Raw genomic sequence first — 21315 nt, forward strand, 5'->3', positions numbered from 1 at the left:
AGGTGGTTCAAATATGGTCTGTCTTGTTGTTACTGTATTCATGTGGGTGTTAACTCAGTAAGAAAAACAACAAAGTCATTGCTATTCATTTGTCCTATGAGTCTTTGAATAATAGTGCTAGTGTGTGCTCTTTTGTGACAGACAGATGGTATTTCTAATCCATTCCTGGCATTGACAGATAACTGGGCAACCATCAGACAAATTAAAAATAAGCAACACATTGTACTTAAGCCAGCCAAAAGATGCCTGATGAGCAGCAATACCAACATGAACTAAGGCAAGACAAGGCAAGGCAAGGCAAGGCAAGGCAAGGCAAGGCAAAGCAAGGCAAACTAACCACTGAGTCATCACAGATACTCTTTGACAGCTGTTGAAACATATCATCAGGGCCATATATTACAACTGATAATGCGGCCATATTTAAACTCATACATGTAGATAGAGCAGGTTTGGGGGGTCCAAAGTAGTCCATGGCCTTGAGGCATGTGCATGATCCATGCAAGGCTTGCTGGTGTGAACATCTGTTCAAGTGCTGCATAACACTCCTGACAGACTTAATGTGTACAGGCCGAGAACACACAGAAAAAGAATATCACCACATATCTGTTATCACCTATATTCAAATATGTGTGCCCCAAAGACACAAAACAATGCTGCACTGTTGCTCTACAGTCATTTAGTCTATATAAATTGGGCTGTTAAGTATTTGCATGAAGCTTTTTTGTGTATGAACATATATTTAGTCCTGGATCAAATGCAAATTATGAGTCAGTATCTGCAAAGCAACCAGATAGAAGAGAAGGACAGCCTCTGGCTAAACTTGTTGATGTCACGCCTCCCCTTCATTAGAAATCAGCTCCTCATTCAAATTCACACGCTGATGTTCCTGTAAACACAACGAGCTTATTGTATGGGGCCACGCACGCCTTCCTTTCCCATGTACTGTCATATTGTCGATCTACAGGTGCTTGGGGGACCAAACGGACGTGAGAGGCTTTTTTGCCGTGCGCTTTTTCAGCAACAAGAACGCAGCCTGTAGCACAGCAGTGTCAGCCTCTCCGTCATGGTCTCATTTATTATACCCACAACCTGGTGTTAACGCCGCTGAAGGCTCTTAACTCACCCCGAGTCTGCTCTGGACCCTCCGCAAATACTCTTCCATGTCGGCCTGCGTCGCTACGGTGCCGCTGCAGATCTCTCCATAAACCAAGTTTCGGCAATAAGGCTGCTGATGATCGTGTGTGTGTGTGTGTGTGTGTATATTTTTTTTCTCTCTCTCTCTGCTTCCGAGTCCCCTGCTGCGCTCGCACTGCAGCACTCTCTGCTGCTGTGTGTGTGCCGTCGGTCCTCCCCTTCTCTACGGGGTGAACCCACAACACCAAGCAGTGGGTGTGACGGCAGGAAGGGGAGATCCGACGGAGGCACGCTCGGTGATTCAACCGCGCACCCTGCGGTAGGGAGCCCCCCTCCGGCCCAAACCTCCCCCTCTATTCATTTACAGCTACACACACACACACACACACACACACACACACACACACACACACACACACACACACACACACACACACACACACACACACACACACACACACTATCCTGCACAAAGCCTCGACTCAACGTCCACCAATGGAGGAACGTAGTGAATGCTGAATAGTAGTGCTCCAGCACCACGGACAGCACCCTTTCATTGCCGTTGGCGTTAGTGTTCATTTCTGGTGCATTTTTGATGCTTTGCAATTTTCACACGTCTCTCTGTTTTGCCGCAATATAACCAGCGCAGGACTCAAAACAAAGTGCACTGCAATTGGTATAAGAGTGTGTGCTAGTGTGTGTCTTCAGCCAGTGTGACAGGGATCACTTTAATTAATGTGAAAGATGACTGAGTGGGTAACATCCAGACAATGGACAGTCAGCCAACTTTAATATTTTAAAATGGACAAGCCACTATCTATCTATCTATCTATCTATCTATCTATCTATCTATCTATCTATCTATCTATCTATCTATCTATCTATCTATCTATCTATCTATCTATCTATCTATCTATCTATCTATCTATCTATCTATCTATCTATCTATCTATCTATCTATCTATCTATCTATTTATTACATTGTAAGTCTGTCTATCTATCTGATTGTGATTTTTTAAATGCTTTTTAGCTAAATGAAATGAAAGAGATGGAAGAGTTGAAGAACAAAGAGCACACAGATACAGACATTTATGATAAAGGTAGATACAATAACCTAATGAGGACATCATCTGTAGGCAAAATTAAACTATGCTAGACTGACCCCTCACCTGTGTATAATGGCTCCAGCACCAGAAATAGGATGCTTCTGCTGTAATCATACTACAGATAGAGATTATTCTCTTAAAATAAAAAAGATAAAATGCAAACTGTAAACATTGGCACATTAAGCACAATACTAAAACATAACAAAGCATGTGTGCCCATTCCTCACTGTGTCTTTTTGTTGGAATACATCATAGCCTAACTCTTTTTGCTGCAGTAGGCAATATGAGTAACTCTCAAACATGTTGTGGTTTCCCATTTGTGGTGAAGGCAGTGAAGGCAGTCTCCTTTAGTGCACTCACTATCACTGCAGGGAACAAGAGGTCTTGTAGTCTCTGATCAGAGTCAAGCCAGACATAATCAATATGACTTCCGGCCATAATCTTCACAGTAAAACCCTCATTGGTAATGTTTTTAGTGCACAGGAATTAACTATTCTAAAGTAAGATGTACAATAAATGCAGAAAGGGAGGTGCACTAGTACATGTAGTTGCACTTTTGGTGTACCCACTGTCCCTGAACATGGTTTTGTTATTTTCCCTTGAAATTGTAGTTTATTTCCTGAAGGCATTTTATAAACGCCTGAAGATTAGTCCTGAACTTGTTAGCAGGAAGCTGGTAATGATACGCCAAGCAGAGAGAGCAATAGAGAAGGATGGGATATTTTCCATTTGAGATAAAGCGAGTCATGTTTCTGATGCAAAACACATGTTATGTGTTATAATAAATATTAATGAAGAGACACCTGTATCTTTCTTTTCCTGTATGAATATTCAGTGTTGGTGTACAATAGTGAATCTTAAGCCCCTCTAATAGACAAAAACTGTATGTTTGCTGCCTATGAGCTGAAATGATATAGTATATATATACAGTATAAAACCAAACATTAACCTACCCTGATTAAACACATTATATTGTTTATTGTTTGAAAGCATTTAAGGTGTCTTAAGTTTAAGGTGTTCTTTTGAGATTTGAAATGAGTTTCTATATGGATCATTATCTTGTTGAATTAAAAGAGCCACTGACAGCCTGTAATGATCAGTGTGTTGTTTCAGTCTATTGCTGCAGTATCAGGTCCAGTTAAGCCATATGGAATCTCCTTCAGTACCTATGAGATACTGTATGTAAAGAATATGCTGACAGTCTGTGAAACCAGGGGTGAGGCAACATAAACCTTACACGTAGGATCAACATCTGCCATATATGTACTTGAACACAGTCTGGACACTTGATTAAAGGTCACAAGTTCAGGACAAAAAGAAAGCTGCTTTAGATATGATCTAGTGGCTGGAAAGGAGCAGAAGAGGAAACATTTTAAATTGTTCAGAGACCTCTTTTGGAAACCAGCTTCCAAAGTCAGTCAGTGGGGTCATTTGGGTAAACTTCAGTAATTAGTGGATTGGTGAAAGACTGAACTGTACAGCCCTGGCCATGTGCATACTTTGAGCAAACTAAGAGCCTCCAATTTGTTAAACTTCTATTAAATGAGAACAGAGGCCTTGTGAAACACAGTATACAGGTGAGTGGGCCACTTAATAAAATATATGGGAGGGGAAACTTCAGAGTCAAATCAAATAGAGCCTAACAAAGATAAAGTGTTAGGAGGAGTTAGAGAGAGGTAGAAAACAAGTAAGAAAGTGAGACAAGACACTGGAAGAAGACACAGAAGCTGCTCATGCCTAAGAGTTCATAAAGCATGAAGATGCTGGTCAGCAGCATTTTGAGTGCACTGACGCCACTGTCTATTTTGAATCACACAGTGGAGTTTCCAATGGTTACGTTATGACAGTCAGTAAGTGCCTAAATCATTGTGAAAACTTAAAAAAAAAAAAAAAAAAAAAAAAAAAAGAAAGATGAATGGAGATCAAACATTTAGGGTTTTTTTGTCTTACAGTTCTGTTGCCCAGTTTCTGTTGCTGACATTGGACCAAACTGATTCACTGTTTGAGCTGCTATTGCAATAGAAATAAGCTGGCAAAGTCAAAACAGTAAAGAAGTGCAGTCTAATACAACAGAAACACAAACTGCACTCTAAAACAATATCAGAGTTGTCAGAACACCCCTCTTACATAAAAAATGAATGCTTAAAAAAACCCATTATTTTTCAATATATTGATTTGGGTATTCTTGTAACTTTGTCCACCCCTGTAATATTCATAGCCACAATTTGTTCTGATAAATCATAGCTCGAAATTACAGGTCAAACATTTTGTACAGTTTAGCATGTGTCTATTGCTGACACTAGTGTAAAATGTTAAATTATTGTCAGAGGAAGGAGCTTGGGAAGAATTTAATACTGAAAGCTTTATTATGCTCAGACATACTAAAGTTGCCACTGTGATAAATGATAATGACATACAGTACACCTGAGCTAACAAACTGAGTTAACTTTTTTGAAGGCATCAGGCAGACACACTGCAGCTTTGATCCATCACTGTCCCTGCCTGCTCGCTCTTTTATGAGGAGACGTAAAGATCTGTCGTGTTTTGCCTCTAAATAATTCCCCATTTATACTCAAGCAAGGCTTACAGCGTCTGCACCGCAGTCCTAAACCGGTTTAATTTTCCATTGAAAACAATAGGCCTGGCTAATTGATTTTAATGGCTCTCTCCGCGACGATGCGCCCCTTATGACTTGGAGAGAGGTCTTTAAGATTATTATTATTAGTGTAATTGCCATTACCCCCTCACTTTCCCTTTGCGAATGGGAGACAGAGAAAGAATATCTTTGCCCTCAAGCTGAACAAATAATTATTAGAGACAGGAAACAAACAGACGACCGTCACTCACACGCGCGCACGCACGCACACATAAATGCTCCACCTTAGAGTAGACCCCCTCCTGGCGACCCTTATTCCCTCCGCCGCCCTCTTCGTGCAGCCTGCCGCTTGTAATTTATGCAAAATTAATTGATACATCTTTTATAATTGATGTGCTGTAAACTTAATGAGTAATTTATGTAATTAGTCAATTAAGGATAATTCCAGCATATGTTCCGTATGCCCAGAAGGTGTGCTTTACAACTAGTTATTTGTCCAGGAGTTGGGTGCAGGCGAAGACTGCCTTAGACTACCTAATTAATTGTGTTATGCAGATCAGCCACGGTGTCTATTTAACGGCCCCCTTTGTGAAAACAGATTTAATATTGATCTTTCCCGGGCGTTTAAAGAGGATGCTTTCACCCGCGTTGGCCTCTGAGGGCCTCTGAGTTTCAAAACTCATTTTTCAAGCGCCAGGAAAACAATTATGCAAAGAAAACAAAAAAACACAAGCACAACATCCGCTGTCTTTATCTAGCGGTGAATATATAAATGTTCACTCTTTGTCAAGCGAAGTGGCACTAAAATGGTGATTTCCTTGCAATTACATGATCGTCTTTAAAATATGCTCTCCGTCGACACAGTTGACCTTTTGAGTGGGTTTGAAGGACTGAGACATAACGGGAGAGATACACAGACTAATTAATTGACACAGTTTTGAATATTCATACCTAATACAGCGAGCTTTCCCTTAATTACATTGTTGGACTTCTCTCCTAGGAGGCTAAATCACGGAAGGCTTAATTATTGTAATGTATTCGGGGGCCCACCGGGGCACCGGGAAAGACATGAGCCGTCAAGGACCCAGTCATGACACCTGGCCAGAGAAAAAAAATATACGGAAAGGGGAGCAGCTTTTGTTTTTTCTCCGCTGAGCAGAATTCAAAGCAGGGGATGAAGTTTGTTTACATCCTTGTAGGATTCACCGGAGAGTGTTTGAACAGACAGACAGCCGCCGGACTCCCCTCTCAGCAATTAATCAACAACAGCTCCTCTCTCTCTCCCTCTCCCTGTCCCTCTCTCTCTCTCTCTGAGTTTGTGTGTGTGTGTGTGTGTGTGTGTGTGTGTGTGTGTGTGTGTGTGTGTGTGTGTGTGTGTGTGTGTGTGTGTGTGTGTGTGTGTGTGTGTGTGTGTGTGTGTGTGTGACTGGGAGCAGAAGAGAAGCACACTGATGATTGTGCGCAAAGGAAGACATGATTTATTGTTTGCAAAGTCTAAAAAGTGCAGTTGAGCAAATTTAACAAAGAGGTTGTGTTTATATCCCACTTTTTTTCTTTTCTTTTCTTTCTTTTTTGTTTTTAATATTTATTCCCTACAGAAAAATAAGCAATGATGACAATTCTAATCCAGATTGTCGTTTTGTTCAATACTCAGGGCAAGGCATTATTTAAAAGATTTTTTAAGAATATCTTGAATTTCTTTTTTTAATGACACAGCAGTCCTTACCGGAGAGCAGTTTGGTTTTCCAACACCATACAGCCAATACAATATCCCATTCAAACTGATTAACCGCTCTTTTTGACCTGATAGGTCAAAGGTCATGGTCGGCTACACAGGAGCAGTCCTGGGCAATTAGCAGTTAAGTAACTTGCTCAAAGACTTTAAAAAGAATGATACATTTAAACGATCCCTGTCTATTTAAAAAAGAGGCCCCCTGGTTCTCTTCTGTCCCTGTGTAGTTTATGCACGACTATTTGATTGGCAAATAAGAGATTAGAGGCGAACGCGTAAATTGAACGCACCACCCACCCTATATTTCTTTTGCCCATCTCTCTCTCTCTCTCTCTCTCTCTCTCTCTCTCTCTCTCTCTCTCTCTCTCTCTCTCTCTCTCTCTCTCTCTCTCTCTCTCTCGCTCTCTCTCTTTCTCTCTCTCTCTCTCTCTCTCTGACACACAAACACACACACACACACACACACACACACACACACAAACACACACACACACACACACACACACACACACACACACACACACACACACACACACACACACACACACACACACACACAAACACCCTGTTATTCCATGGCGTGTCCCCTAAGTGTCTGGATAATAGATAATAGGCTAGAGCCAGCGACCTGCAGGGGTCTTACAAAAACGGCGCTCTGCGAGTGGGAGCATCTCACATGAGGAGAGGAGCACGCACCACACACAGACTGGCGAAGCCAACTTCACACCCTTCAACCACTGTGGAAACGGGAGGGAAACTGAGAGGACTTCTCAACTTTTACGCACAGAGACTGACTTTTACGCACGAAGCCAAGAGCATCATTTAACAAAGAGACAGACAAAAGTCTTCAGAGGAAACTCTCTTGGGATGCAGGAGCCTCTTGGATCTTACCTGAAAGCAGTGGGCCTTTAGGGACCACTGTTATAATTGATATAACGCAGGAAATCCTGCACCTGTAGGGAAACAGACCAGCTTCTAATCAGATGGCTCAGAACTTTGGAACAAATCTGTCAGATGGAGATTGATAAGTCAAGTTAGCTCCGTAAAATATAGCAAGTTTATAACTTAAAGGCTGTTTTATTTAACACTTCAAACGTCAAGAAAAACAGCAACCAGCCATGCCCCGTCCCGGGAAGAACTCATACAGCGACCAGAAGCCCCCATACTCCTATATATCTCTGACAGCGATGGCTATCCAGAACTCGACCGAGAAGATGCTGCCTCTGAGTGACATTTATAAGTTCATCATGGACCGGTTTCCGTATTATCGAGAGAATACCCAACGATGGCAGAATTCCCTGCGACACAACCTTTCCTTTAACGACTGCTTCATTAAGATCCCTCGGCGGCCCGACCAGCCAGGTAAAGGCAGTTTTTGGGCTCTGCACCCAGACTGTGGGGACATGTTTGAGAATGGCAGCTTCCTGAGGAGACGGAAGCGCTTCAAGGTGCTGCGCGCTGAGCATATGGCCTGCAAAAGCTCCCCGATGATGCACTACTTCCATCACCATCACCACCACCCGGGCAGCAAGCTGGGCACAGCATCCAGCCACCACGACCACTCAGCCGGCCCTGCAAGCTCCGTGGGTCGGCTCCCTCACTTTCAAGGTTATGGGGGCATTGCTTGCGGACAACCCGGCGGGTTTAAACACCCATTCGCCATCGAGAACATTATAGGTCGGGACTACAAGGGTGTGATGGCAAGCGGGCTCCCTCTCACCTCGGTCATGCACCATTTGGGTTACCCGGTGCCCCCGCAGCTCAGCAGTGTGGTCAATTCCATGTGGCCGCACGTCGGGATGCTGTCGGAGTCCATGGGTGGCGTATCCATGCCTGCATCCTCCGAGTACGCGCCCTTCGGTGTATCAGCAAAGGGCCTGTACCACAATGCCAACGGGCAAACACTGCCTGCCGTCCCCGTGCCAATAAAACCCACCCCGTCCCTGGGTCCTGTGCCCGGTTTGACGGGGCTGCAGTCCGGACCGGCTCAGCTCTGCACCCCGGCTTCAGTGATGGAGAAAAGCGATCTGCTGGAGGGCAAAGGCAACCCTCTCCACCCGGCTCTCCTGCTGTCCTAACCGGGTAAATTGTGGGTCATTTTTGAAAAGTGACGCAAAGGTGGACATTTTAATTGCATAGAATAAGACAGAAAAGGCCTATCAGCGACATCATAGTTTAAGTTCAGTGCAGCTGTAGGACTGTTTTTAAAACTAAGTTTAACATTGTGCTGTATAATGAATTTTTCATTAGACCCATGTTGATTGAAATGATTATTTATTTGCACAATTTGTGAGGGCATTTACCACATACTGTAATGTGGCACTGATAAATACGATCAGACAAGTAGATACGCTGAACCCAAAGAAAGTTTTGATTTAAAAGATACACAGTCTTAAACTATTTCCAATTGCAAACCAACAATTGTATATTTTTTGCCTTTGCTTTTGCTCTTATTCTATCATTTTATTTAAATATATAGCAGGCCTGTCGGTATTATAAATACAAATAGGCCATCATGTTTTTTTAATCAGGCCTGTTGCACTTTTTGTGTGTTACTTACTGTAGCAGTGCATTGAAAATGTTATGCTTGTATTATAACGACATTTATCAAAAGATATTTATAAAGAACTTACAACCAAATCTTCTTGAGTGTCTTAGTTATTTAAATTATTTAATTGCGTTCGCACGTACATTACGGGGATCACTGTTTGCACACCATAATTAAAGGAAATAAGGCAGAAATTCCATTAGACTCTGGTATTCTTTTATTATAGATTTCTGCAAGATGAAGTACATATCTTACTTTAAACTAATATCTTACTGGATTGTATACTAACTTTTACAATTTATCATGGTGATTTTGTTGTGTGCAACACGATTATTACATATTTGAATAAGTGGTCATAGCGCAGCTTGAGCTGTAACTGGAATAAAGACAGCGCGGTTACATAATCAGCAGCTGTTCTGTTAAATACATAGCTGTTTATTGATTAAGTTTATCCCCATTATTTTATACAAAAACCTTTCTGACCATCCAGGTAGATTGTACGTTTTGGCTGGAACTCAGAGGACATGATAGTGGTATAAGTGAAACCTGTGATCATATAATAATTGATCTAATTTTTGCTTAATCAAAATAATATTAGGTTTTAGGACCCTGGACTTATTCATTTTTCTAACAAATTCAAACGACCAGAGGTTCTTGAATTAGTCTGAAGAATTAGGAAGTTACTCAGACTGATAAAGGAGAAGTACATGTTGCTTGTGGTAAGGGTCACATTTCAATTTTTGGTCCCATAGGAAGATTAAAACATGCTGCAAATGCTGTTATATGTATATGAATTTCATCATCAACATGACATGTACAGCAGGTTTCCTAAATTCAAGAGACAACGTGACATTTTGTTTTAGAATTGAACAAAACTTTCAACTTTATCTGAGGGAAGCTTTACTGAAAAAGATGTTTAGATTGAAGTCATAATTTCACCCTCTACAATTGCATGCACATGTTCATGCAGGTGTGTGCAACATGGCATAAATTACATCTGGAATGGGCACGTACTGATGCATTTTGTGTTCAGGAGAGGTGTGTATGATGTTGATAAGATGGATATGAGCAGGCAGCAGTCTGGTCTGTTGCTTCACAACTTCAAAAGCAGGCATGGCCATCGGATCAAGTTTTGCTCCTTTGTTTGCTGTTTAAACGTAGCTTTGAAGCTTCTCCTCTCCAGCTGCACAAAGCGCCAGGTTCAGCCCACTGAAAATGACTTATATTCAGCCTCCTGTCCACTGTTTAGCATCCCAAAGGCTCCCACTGCCGACACTATTGTCACACCAGCCTCTGAACAAATAATTGAGATTCACCAGCAGAGGAGAGGCGTGGGAGTGAAGAATTAAAACCTATTTGGGTGTCATTGCTAATGAGCAGAGTACATGTAATAGTGATTACCCTTATCTTCTTCTTCCTCACCCAATCTATTTTATTTTATTTTACATATCTTTATCATTTTCTTTTTTATGAGATACTAGATAGCCCTCCCTTTTTGCAGTTTCTTTTTAGTTTTGCCCTATCATATCACATCAATTTTCCGAAGGTTATCTCTTGTTATCTATGACTTGGTCTCAAATTCATCTACACACACTTAAACCGTACACAGATTTTCACACACACTTCTCTGCTGGGTGTCTGTAATTCCTAGTTAAAGAGAACCAAGATTTCTATGACACGACAAAAGTGTGTGTGAGAAAGTGTGTGTATGTGTATGTGTATGTGTATGTGTGTGTGTGTGTGTGTGTGTGTGTGTGTGTGTGTGTGTGTGTGTGAGAGATGCATTAATTCCCTGATCAGCAGGCCTCAATGTCTTTAATAGCCCTCACTGCATTAGTGTATAATTAAATGCCACTAATTAAGACACAATAAGAGGAGTAATAATGCAGCCATTATTACCCTCCATGATCCTCAGTCTTCACAACACCGGAGTTAGATGCCTCTGGAATCATAATATCACATGAGGTCCCCTAATGTGCACATGTGTTTATGCACAGGGTAATAGGAGGTATGTGTGCAGTTTTATTTTTTATAAGAGCAGACACTGTGTTGAGTCAAAGCATTTAGCAATGCATTTGAACTTCAGTGTCAGTCTCAGGAGAGACTTGGGAAGCACAGATGTCTTAGATGCTCTTATATTTTGGTATGCAAGACCTTGCAAATGCAGTTGCAAGATTTTTTTTCCTGAAGTGGTTCTGGGTTTTTGTGGCTGGTCAATATGAATATTTTGGTTGATATGTTGATGAGAAATATATTCTGCATGGCATTAAACTTCTGCAAAACACTATCATTAAATGTAACGCTGAGGAGAAACTGCTGCCTTTTAAAAATAAAAGTTATATTTACATGGCGAACAGCTCATTACATTCTTCGATTATTCCATGAATATGAATCAGGAGCCAAGTGTCATCACATCACTATCCTGTCCAGATGTTAAGCATGCACTCAAAATTATAACCACATAAAACTGCAACTGCATTATGCGTTGAATTACTTCACAGCAATTACACTGTCTGTTGTCTTCTCACTGAAATTATTTCTTCTTATAATAATCATGGGGGTTTATTTATGATTATGTGGACTAATTAAGAATATTTTTAGGAATACAGTTTTCTATAAGAAGATTTACTGGTGACGCTTCCTCAAATATGTAAAACCTGTTAATGTAACAGCTAATATAACAACATAAGCCTGGAGACTTTTTATTTAGACATAAATGCAGCGACTTATTTTGGAAGAAGCCGGTGCTCACGTAACAAAGACTGAGTCAGAAGCAAAAGCAGTTTAACTATAATATTTCATTTCAACAACACAAATAAAACATTACGCCATATGAAAAACTGTTGGCGCTGACAAAAGTGTAAAGGACATGAATATGAAAGAATCTCTTAATTCATGGAAAGAACTGTTCATCATGTGAAATGTGAGTTTAAAATGAGTAATAGGAGTCTTATGAATGAATAAAACATTTAGGTCAGAGGTGTTTTACTGTCAGCCCTCAGAAACGAAATGTTACAGTCTTGAATAGGCGATGATACATTAGTGGTAATTACCCACACTTCATAGGGGCCAGGGTGGCAAATTCTACATGCGTTTTTCTTAATGACCAACAAGAGCAGGCCATCATAATGAGGAGCTTAATTTATTGATCTGATGTTCGCACTAATTCAAGCACACTAGCACACACACTAGCACGCACACACACAAACATGAACAACCTTAAATATTGTTCTTTGTTCCAGGCAGTAGTCTTTTTATTCAATGTATCGGCAACATCAAATGACAGAAATTTGTTCTAATTTCTTTAAACATATAATTGCCAGACAAGGATTCCTTCTTCAGTCACAGCTTGAGTGATATTTAAAACTCAGTGGAGCCACTTCAACTATAAATGGAGGCATAAAACTATATTAAACTGGCTACTCATCGTGTTAAATAATTTTTATTAGAGAACAGTAAGAAGTCTGTCAAATACATGTCATGAACTAGAAATTATTATGCATCCAAATGTTTCAGAATTTTCAAAATCAGAATACAGTGAGTTCAGTACGTAAAAAAAAAAAATCCCAGGGCTGGAAATTGGCTTTCTCACTTACCTTACTACAACAACATGCGATGAAACGAGTCAACAGTAATGTAAGAGCCAGAAAGAGAAATTCATTTTCAAGAAATTACATGATGAGAGAGATGTATTGCAAGGTCATAAGAGCTTCATGCCAATGAAACTGTAATTTTCTTAATAGGTTTCTTCCAGCTCTAGATTTGTCACAGATTACAGAATGACCTTTGACCTTCTAATGTAGTCTGATGAAATCTGTATCTGAGGGCGGATCCTAGTCTGTTTCAAGGACAGACAGATGGACATGAGACATGAGAATGACAATGATTACAATCTAATTATACAAAACAAAGGAAGACCTTAATGAACTGAACTGAACTGAACAGAATTGAATTGAACTGAATGGAAACACTTCATATGACACAGTGTTGAAATTTCTCTCAGTCCAGCAATCTACGCTTTTATAGGCAGGCTGTCTAATTTAGTTTTAATCAGGAATAGAATAAAACACAAGATCAGATCACCATACCGCAGCTTTTCTTTTTAGGGGACATAAAAAGAGAGAGAATAGAAATATAACCTGGTTTCAGATACTTGTAGATGCTTGTATTAATCATTGTGTGTTTCAAGTGTTTTATTTATTAAAAATGGCTCAAAATTTTATATTGTAATTGTAATTGCATTTGCATTTCATAACACTGTTGGCCATATCCATTCATATAAATATGGAAAATATGTGTGTCTACATTTGTGTGTTTATATGTCATATATCTGGATTAAGTGTAAATGAAATCATATGTGTAGTCTATACTTTCTTTTTTTTTTTTGGTCATGGTTCTTTATTCATGCTGAAGGATTTTCTCCCCGGTTATATGAAAATGAGCAATGAATACATACAAAAAGTATTCATGAAAACACAATTGGAAGAATCTTAAAATGAAGAGATTAATATGAGACTTTCACAAGATAAATTAAAAATAATAATTTTGGTTTTAAATTACCAATAAGTTATTTCACTTTTAAAAGAGTTTTTTTTTTTTTTTTTTTTTTTTTTAAAGTTCCTCATTGTTAATACATTCGGTGAGGTGTCTATGAATGATTTCCAATCTCACAATTAATTTGTCTTTTGCATTGACAAACACTGAATGCAATTTCATTGACACTTTAATTAAGACACCTACAGAATGGAGAATTTAGAGACCCACCATGTGTCTTTAAATGCAGCTGTCACTGACCAGCAACCAAGGAAAGCCTTGGTTAACGATTAAACTCCCTATAGGAAATATGTAACTCCAATACTGCTCAATCAGGACCACAAATAAACCTACATACACAATTTCTCTAAAAACATGCCGAAACATACATTTTCAATATGTATTTAGTCCATTAATCCAAAAACCTGTAATAGGGATTCTCAAAACATTTTTCAAAGTAATTTTTTGTAACTTTCTATGCCTCGATCACACTCACACTGTTTCACAAATTCACACTCTTCCTACTCCCTCAGCTGCAGTCAGGGGACTTGCTCAAGTGAACCTCAGTGGTGGCAAAAGAAAGATAGGAAATCACTGCTTTTTTACTCTCCTCAACTAAATTCTAGTTTGATTCAGGCATCAAACCAGCAGCCTTCTGGTCAACAACCTGCTCAACATATAAATTATATTGTCATATCTTCATATTCATATTGTTCATTCATATTACTTTTCTCCATATATTCTTAATATGCTGTTTGTCCACTCGCTGTAATGTCTGTCATGTCGCAGTCCTGCTAAATGTGATAACTTCCCGTAACAGTGTGTGATTCATTACAAGCAGGCAGCCGACATACGTCTACATCTGCTCTTATCTTGATAATGGTCGCCTTGCCATATTCACTGCTGCAGTCTTTAATAGTGGGACGATTGGGACAGTCAGCTGGCACGTGTCGACGGGAGTCAGCGTCAGCCAATGAAAATGCCATCTGAGGTGAATTAGCATATTGGCATGAGGCCTGGAGCAGAGTGAGGCCGTCGGGGGAGAGAGTCCTCTAACGACAGGTCACACTGTAACTCTTCTTCTCTGTCTTTTTTACATACTGTAATCACCACCATTCTCTTCTTCTGGTGTCACTTTTTTCTTTTTTCCAATTTTACCCTGCATACTCTGCCAGTTTTCTTTTCTTTCTGTTGTTTCTTCCAGTACTGCTCATCTTATCCTTACAACCATATAATCTTACGGTCTGTTTTTTTTTCAATTTCTCTCATTCTATCTCTTCACTTATTAGTGTTTTGTTCTTCCTTTTCAACCTTTTCGCAAAAAACCCATGCTTCCTCTCTCAGCTTCCCTTCTCTCATCTATTTCTCTCTTACTGTGTCCGTCCCTCCCTCTCTCCTTAACAATTAGACAGTGATTCACTGATCTGGGGTTCAAATCCCCCCCACCCCCCGAGCTGAAGTGTAATGTCTGTGGTCTGTCCTCAGTGTAAGGTCTTCTGACGCAGCTCATGTCATCTTCAATCTGCCATCTATCTTTATTGCCCCAAATTATTACACCTTATTAGCCATTATTACATTGTATCATAGATTCAAAGCAGGTCAATGGTTCAGCCATTTTGGCCCCCTTCCCACTGTTTCACCTCCCTGACAACCTCACTTTCTTACTTTCTCTGCAGAGTTAAGACAAAGAAGTTCACTGGCCAAAAAACTTCTGCAATATTCTAAGAGGTTAAGTGCTCTGCGAGAGAATGAGTGGCCACACATGATCATTTGACTCCTCAATAATAGAGATTAAAGTGAAATGGAAATTAACAAAGTGTATCATCTGCTCTCACCCTGCCGAGAGTTTGTACTTGGAGTTTTAAATCTTGTCACACAATGTCAAAAGATAATAATTGGCAGTGTTACAGAAAAAACCTCATAACAAAGGTTTGGCTTGATAAAACAGCTTTGGATCTGGACAGGACCTGTTTGGTTACATGAAAGTAAAGAGTGAAAATGTGTGTGAAAATGGATCAGACCTGGTGTATTTTCTGCCCTCCAAAGGACTATTTAAATCAGGCTGGCAAAATGAGGGACTTATTTGTGACACTTGTTAAAACAAAACAACTAAAAAAAATCAAGGCTCCAACAGGAGATGTATGCTTAAATGTTACATACTCTTTGTTAATGCTGAATCATTACAATATCCAGGTCACAAATGACATCTAATAAAGATAGTCTAATTCGACCCTTTATATTATACAGTGTCATCCTCTTGTTCCTATTCTGTAATACAGCAGCTGTTAAACATTGTTAGGGGAGACACTTTTAAAAAATCTCTTTTCAATGTTAAACAAAGGCTATTTGTTTCCATTTGGTTGTGTTGGTTTACCCATATCTGAAGTACCGCTAACTCACCAGTTTATTCCACATATCTGACTCTGTAGAAGCCTGATGGCTTTCAGGTATTGATAATAAAAAGATAGTTTAACCCACTTAATCATTTACTGTGTCCATATCTTTGCAAAACTTTGCATTACAGAATGCTGAAATGCTAAATATGTTAATTTTGATTATTTATATTGTGCTTTCAGTTATAGGTACGTGGATGTATCCATCAACTTGTTTAAGATTATTAAACAAATCAACTAATTGATCCAGTGCAACTGAAACTACACTTGCTTTGAAGAAAGAACGAAGTCAACAAAGATGTTTTATTAATCTCTGATCATAAGGAACGATAAGTCTTTCCGGCCCCATTCAACAGCTGAATCAGCACTAAGGAGTCATTTTTCTTAGTGAGCAAAGTTTGAAAGAGTCAACATGCATGAAAATAGAGTTAAAGTTTCCATTGTGTACCTGCTTTGTGTGGAAGGAAGGCTAAAAGGTCACTTTTAGCTCTGGGCAGGTGGATAGTGAGATGAAGTTACAGCCTTCAATGGGGAGAAAGATGTAATACATCAATCATAATGTAAGTAAATACAGAGGTAAAGTGTGGCTTGCTGTAAATTGAATGATTTGCTTTTTGGTCCTTATTGGTTGTAATCTTGGATTATGACCAATAATTGCTGGTTCATCCCATGCAGCAGTTATTACAAATCAACAGCAACGAATCAGGAAGCACGCTCATTTATAGCTTTTCTAATTAATGGAATAAAGCCTCAGATTTGGTTATGGATGAATATTTTTATGATGCAACAATGTGTATATGCAAGGACTTAGTCTGAGTTTGCACTTATTTATGTATCATGAACGAGGGAGACAGTTACAGTGTAGCATGAGAGGGTGTTGAATTACAAAGCACTTTACACTTACTCTACTTCAGCTGCTATTTGACCACTATATCAGTGTTTTTAAAAGCTGAAAAATAGACTTAAACTTGGTTCAAGAAAAGACTATTGTGAAGAAGAAACTGCTGTTTTAAAGTTTCAAGTTTGAGTCCTACCAAAGTCCTAACAATGCAAATTAAGCTGAGTAAAATACTAAGAGCATGTTGGACAAGAGCTTACAATAGTGATTAGCTAACGCAGTCTGCTACACAATGAATTAACAAAATGAAATCCACAAAATAAAAAATAATGAAATATTATTAAAAAAATGTAGAGCCCCAAGTCAAAAAAAGGTTTTAACACTAATGCACTTGACAGCCATAGAGCATTTGGCAACAATGCGCTGTTCTCTCGTTAGCGTTAATTGCAGCTGTGACAGCAGTTAAAGGCAAGGTCCTCTTCTGACTCCCAATCATTTATCTCTCCATTACAGAAAGCACTCTGGGTTTTTATTGGTGTAATAAAGTCGATCTTCACTACCACAAAAAGCCTCCTGACCCCTGGGTGCTCCGGAGGCCCCTGACTCCCCCAAATGTATTCATCATCCTCATAGTCATTGTCTGTCTCTATCTCTCTCTCTCTGTCACACACACACACACACACACACACACACACACATACACACACACACACACACACACACACACACACACACACACACACACACACACACACACACACACACACACACACACACACACAGATGTTGTTTCTCAACAATTCGACCACTTGGCTACTGTTTAAATGTTAGAGCAGATTTGCTTTAATGAAACAAGAACTAGTATCTTTTTTTTAGTTTGTGTGTGATCTTTTTGGATTTTAAAATCATTTCACACAAAAAACTGTATTTCCAATTCTTTTGAAATCTTTTCTTATTTTCATATGTCATAATACATTATAAACACAATTTCTGTATTGCACCATTGTGGACTAACTAACTGTACCTGTAGGTCAAAAAGATGTTTAAGTTTGCCCAACAGTAAATATAATCCACGTGTGCCCTCTACTGGTGGAAGCAATCATATTGGCCTGGATAGAAGACTTCAGGCCACTGGTGTTTAACAGGTGAGGGTGAAATAGAATAAAGCTTTTATAGACTGGAAACCAAACCACACAATGAATGCTGAGATTATTGGAGACATATGATCAGAATTCACTTCCATCAAAATGACGATAGTAACGAAGTTGGAGAAAAACATATCATGGAAGAGAGTCTACAGGAAACAAGACATTTCATTTAGGATGTAAAAATCTTTGGTTTGAATTAGTGAGATTCTGTGATGAGTTCAATCAGGACTAGTTAAAATGCAAAAACGGGATCATCCACATCCTGAAAATGACTGGCTCCAAAAGACCTTTCCCCTTTTCTTTATTTAACCAAGTCTTATAGAGACTAAAATCTATTTTTCATGACAGTCATAGTACAGTTAAGGTGAAATAAAAAAACAAAACAAAAAATCAAGTTAAACGCATGAACAGATATGTACTTAACTTTACCCTGCAGATACAGAGGAGCCATTCAAATTAAAAGAAAGTAGGCTTGGGCGGTAAAATATTTTTCATACCTTCCTAACATTACGGTCATATGACTGTATGACCGTAAGTGAAAACATTTATCACGGTGTTTTAGCTGTTACTCTGGACCTCAGCGGACAAACAGCGGAATACATGTGGGGAACAAAGTTACTGGACACCACAAGGTGAATATCAGCTCATACAGTTTAATTCACCACAAACTTAACAAAATACGAATAACTACAATTTTGACTAAAGTTTAGAGCCAAGTTGGAAATTTTGAGTCACTTCTTCTGCAGTCTTCACTTCCGCCGGAGAATACAAACAGCATTGAGGCACCACACTGTGGTAAGAGGTGGTATTACATGCTACCTTCAAGTGCTCCTCGTAAACTCCACGTTTACTCGGTCTGTATTTTATACTTTATTTGTAGCCTAATTTGCCATTTATGCTACATGTTGATCAACTGCAGAAATGCAACCATTTCACAACCACATCTTGATGTACACTTAGGCCTAGATTATAACCATCATATCCACTGGCCAGTGATGAAAAACAGGGATGGTATTTTGCTCTATGTTAAAACTAATTACCTTACTAAACCACTGACTAACATGTATTTATAATTACAATTAGTACTACAAAAACTACTACAAATTAAAAATGTCATCATATACAGATGTTGCGTTTTATCTTTTTTTTTCATTAGGTAAGTCTGAAACAAAGAGTCTGGGATATGGAGGTTATACGCTGTTAGAGATCCAAAGGATGACAGTTACTTGCCAGACGGCAGGCTGAAGATGAGGGGCTGCCCAGAAACAGAGCGATGCATCTCTCAGACCCACATTAGCTCCAGTACATTTCTGGAGTTCCAGCCCTGACCACAGAGCAGCTCCTGGAGCATCATTTATAGCATATGTTGAAGTCAGCAGGAGACTTGGAACAGGTAAACTGACATATTTTACTGCAGCAACAATCCTCAGCAAACCCGCAGGGAACCTATACCAGACTCTAGGAGCTGCACTGTAATAAACAGATTCAATTTTACCAGATAGATCTGAATAAAATATTTATTATTAATTATTTTTAACAATATTCCTGTAAATACAAGTAGATACACCTATCATGCATGTTTGTTTGACTCCAATTTAGAGTCATCTGATTTATTCATCAGATCTCTTTTATTCTGTGTTTACGCTGTAGAATCATAACGAGGAGCAGCCTGTGTGAAGTCATTTTCACCTGTGCCACATGTGATTACATAAACATTAACAATTTAACTGTATTTTTTTTTCTTTCTTCTCTTCTCTCTCCTTTACTCCTTCCCTTTTTAGAAAAAAAAGGGACAGAAGGAGGAGGCAGAGTATACAGCCCAATAGACTCGCCTAAGACCAAGCCGCCATAACACCGAGACTGGGCCATAAAGGCTTTAAGGTGATTATAATGGCAATTCCTGGGGCTGTGTGGTGTATGGGACAAAGGATAGAAGCCTACTTAAAAAAAAACAACATTTAATTCTTTTTTTGTTGTTGTTGCATTTCCTAGGGTCTTGTGGTGTAGGGGTCACAGGACAATGCTTTAAAAAGCTGGATTCCAAGGATGTCTTGGGTAACCAGGGAGGCAGTGCTTGATTACATTGGCCCTGGTCCTTCTTCACCTTGGGGTAGCTGGGAAAGCACCGCTCTGATGTGGCTGGTCCTGGTTATTCCTGAGGGAGACGTCTGGGTTTCCCAGGGGACAGGGAGGCAGTGTATATCACAGCTGGCCCTGATCCCTCCTTGACCTTGAAGTTGCCAGGAAGGCAGCGCTCTGTCGCAGCTGGTCCTGTTGGCGTCCAGGGTGGGTTACTCGGGTTAAGCCTGGCATATAGCGTCCCTCGACATAGCAAGAAGGAGCAGTGAGACCAGGAACTTCAGACCTGACTGGCCAGGCTAGGGCTACCTAGCAGTGTTAACAACTGGTCTGTGGCGGTCAGGTGGTAAGTATACAGCCCCCCCCCCCCCAAGTTAATTATCTTATTTCTCATCTTAATACTTACCCAATAGTTACCTTAGTTAATAGTTACTAGTTACCTCCAGTCAGCTATAGAATATATTCTATTATATTCTAATTCTGCCAGAATACATGAATGACATGTTAGTAAAATATAAACCCAGTAGGGCTCTGACATCTACTGACTCAGGTCAGATAGTGGAGCCCAGAGTTCAAATCAGACATGGTGAAGCATCTTTTTAGCTGTAATGCTGCACACAACTGGAAGAAACTACCAGCAGAACTGAAATCAGCCCCAACTGTGAACATTTTTAAATCCAGGTTAAAAACACTTCTCTTTTCCTGTGCTTATGATTGAGCTCTTTTAAAGCACTTTAAAATGTTAATCTTTCATTTGCAATGTATGTCCTTTTAATGATTTTAAAGCTAATCATTATTTTATGCTTCAAACTTATATGTAATGCTCTATTCTAGACAGTCTAGTTTTTATTTTATTTTTCTCTCTTTCTATTTTTCTGTACTTTGTTTTTATTTTTATTATTAGTGGGGTACTTTAAGATCCACCCTATTACTTCAAAATAGATCCTAATAATCCTCCCTATTTTACAACTGCTGATGTGTCATATAATACAATAAGAGTGATTAAACAGATCTTAAAGTAGGATAGGAAATTGGACTCACCCTAAAATACCTCTTGGAAGTAAAAGCTAGACAATAATTTAAAGACACAAACAAATGGGATATCTACGACACAACAACAACAACAACAACAAGTCCCCCATGCAGCCCATAGCAAACGCGGCATTCGTACATGCTGCCCCTGGTGCTGGTCCAAACCTGCTTGGTCT

General features: G+C 39.5%; 1 protein-coding gene across 1 annotated transcript; it reads left to right on the top strand.

Annotated features, from left to right (window-relative positions):
• The first annotated feature begins 7686 nt into the window (after nt 1-7686).
• Nucleotides 7687-8646, top strand: foxb2 (forkhead box B2). The gene has a single exon (XM_062418092.1). The coding sequence runs from the start codon at nt 7687-7689 to the stop codon at nt 8644-8646; it is 960 nt and encodes a 319-aa protein (XP_062274076.1).
• The last annotated feature ends 12669 nt before the right edge of the window (nt 8647-21315 follow it).

Source organism: Scomber scombrus, chromosome 4 (genome assembly GCF_963691925.1).
Source record: "Scomber scombrus chromosome 4, fScoSco1.1, whole genome shotgun sequence".
NCBI classification, from domain to species: Eukaryota; Metazoa; Chordata; class Actinopteri; order Scombriformes; family Scombridae; genus Scomber; species Scomber scombrus.

Bases quoted from the DNA above. Each gene is read 5' to 3' on its own strand.
- foxb2 (XM_062418092.1), top strand. From the start codon at position 7,687: ATGCCCCGTCCCGGGAAGAACTCATACAGCGACCAGAAGCCCCCATAC.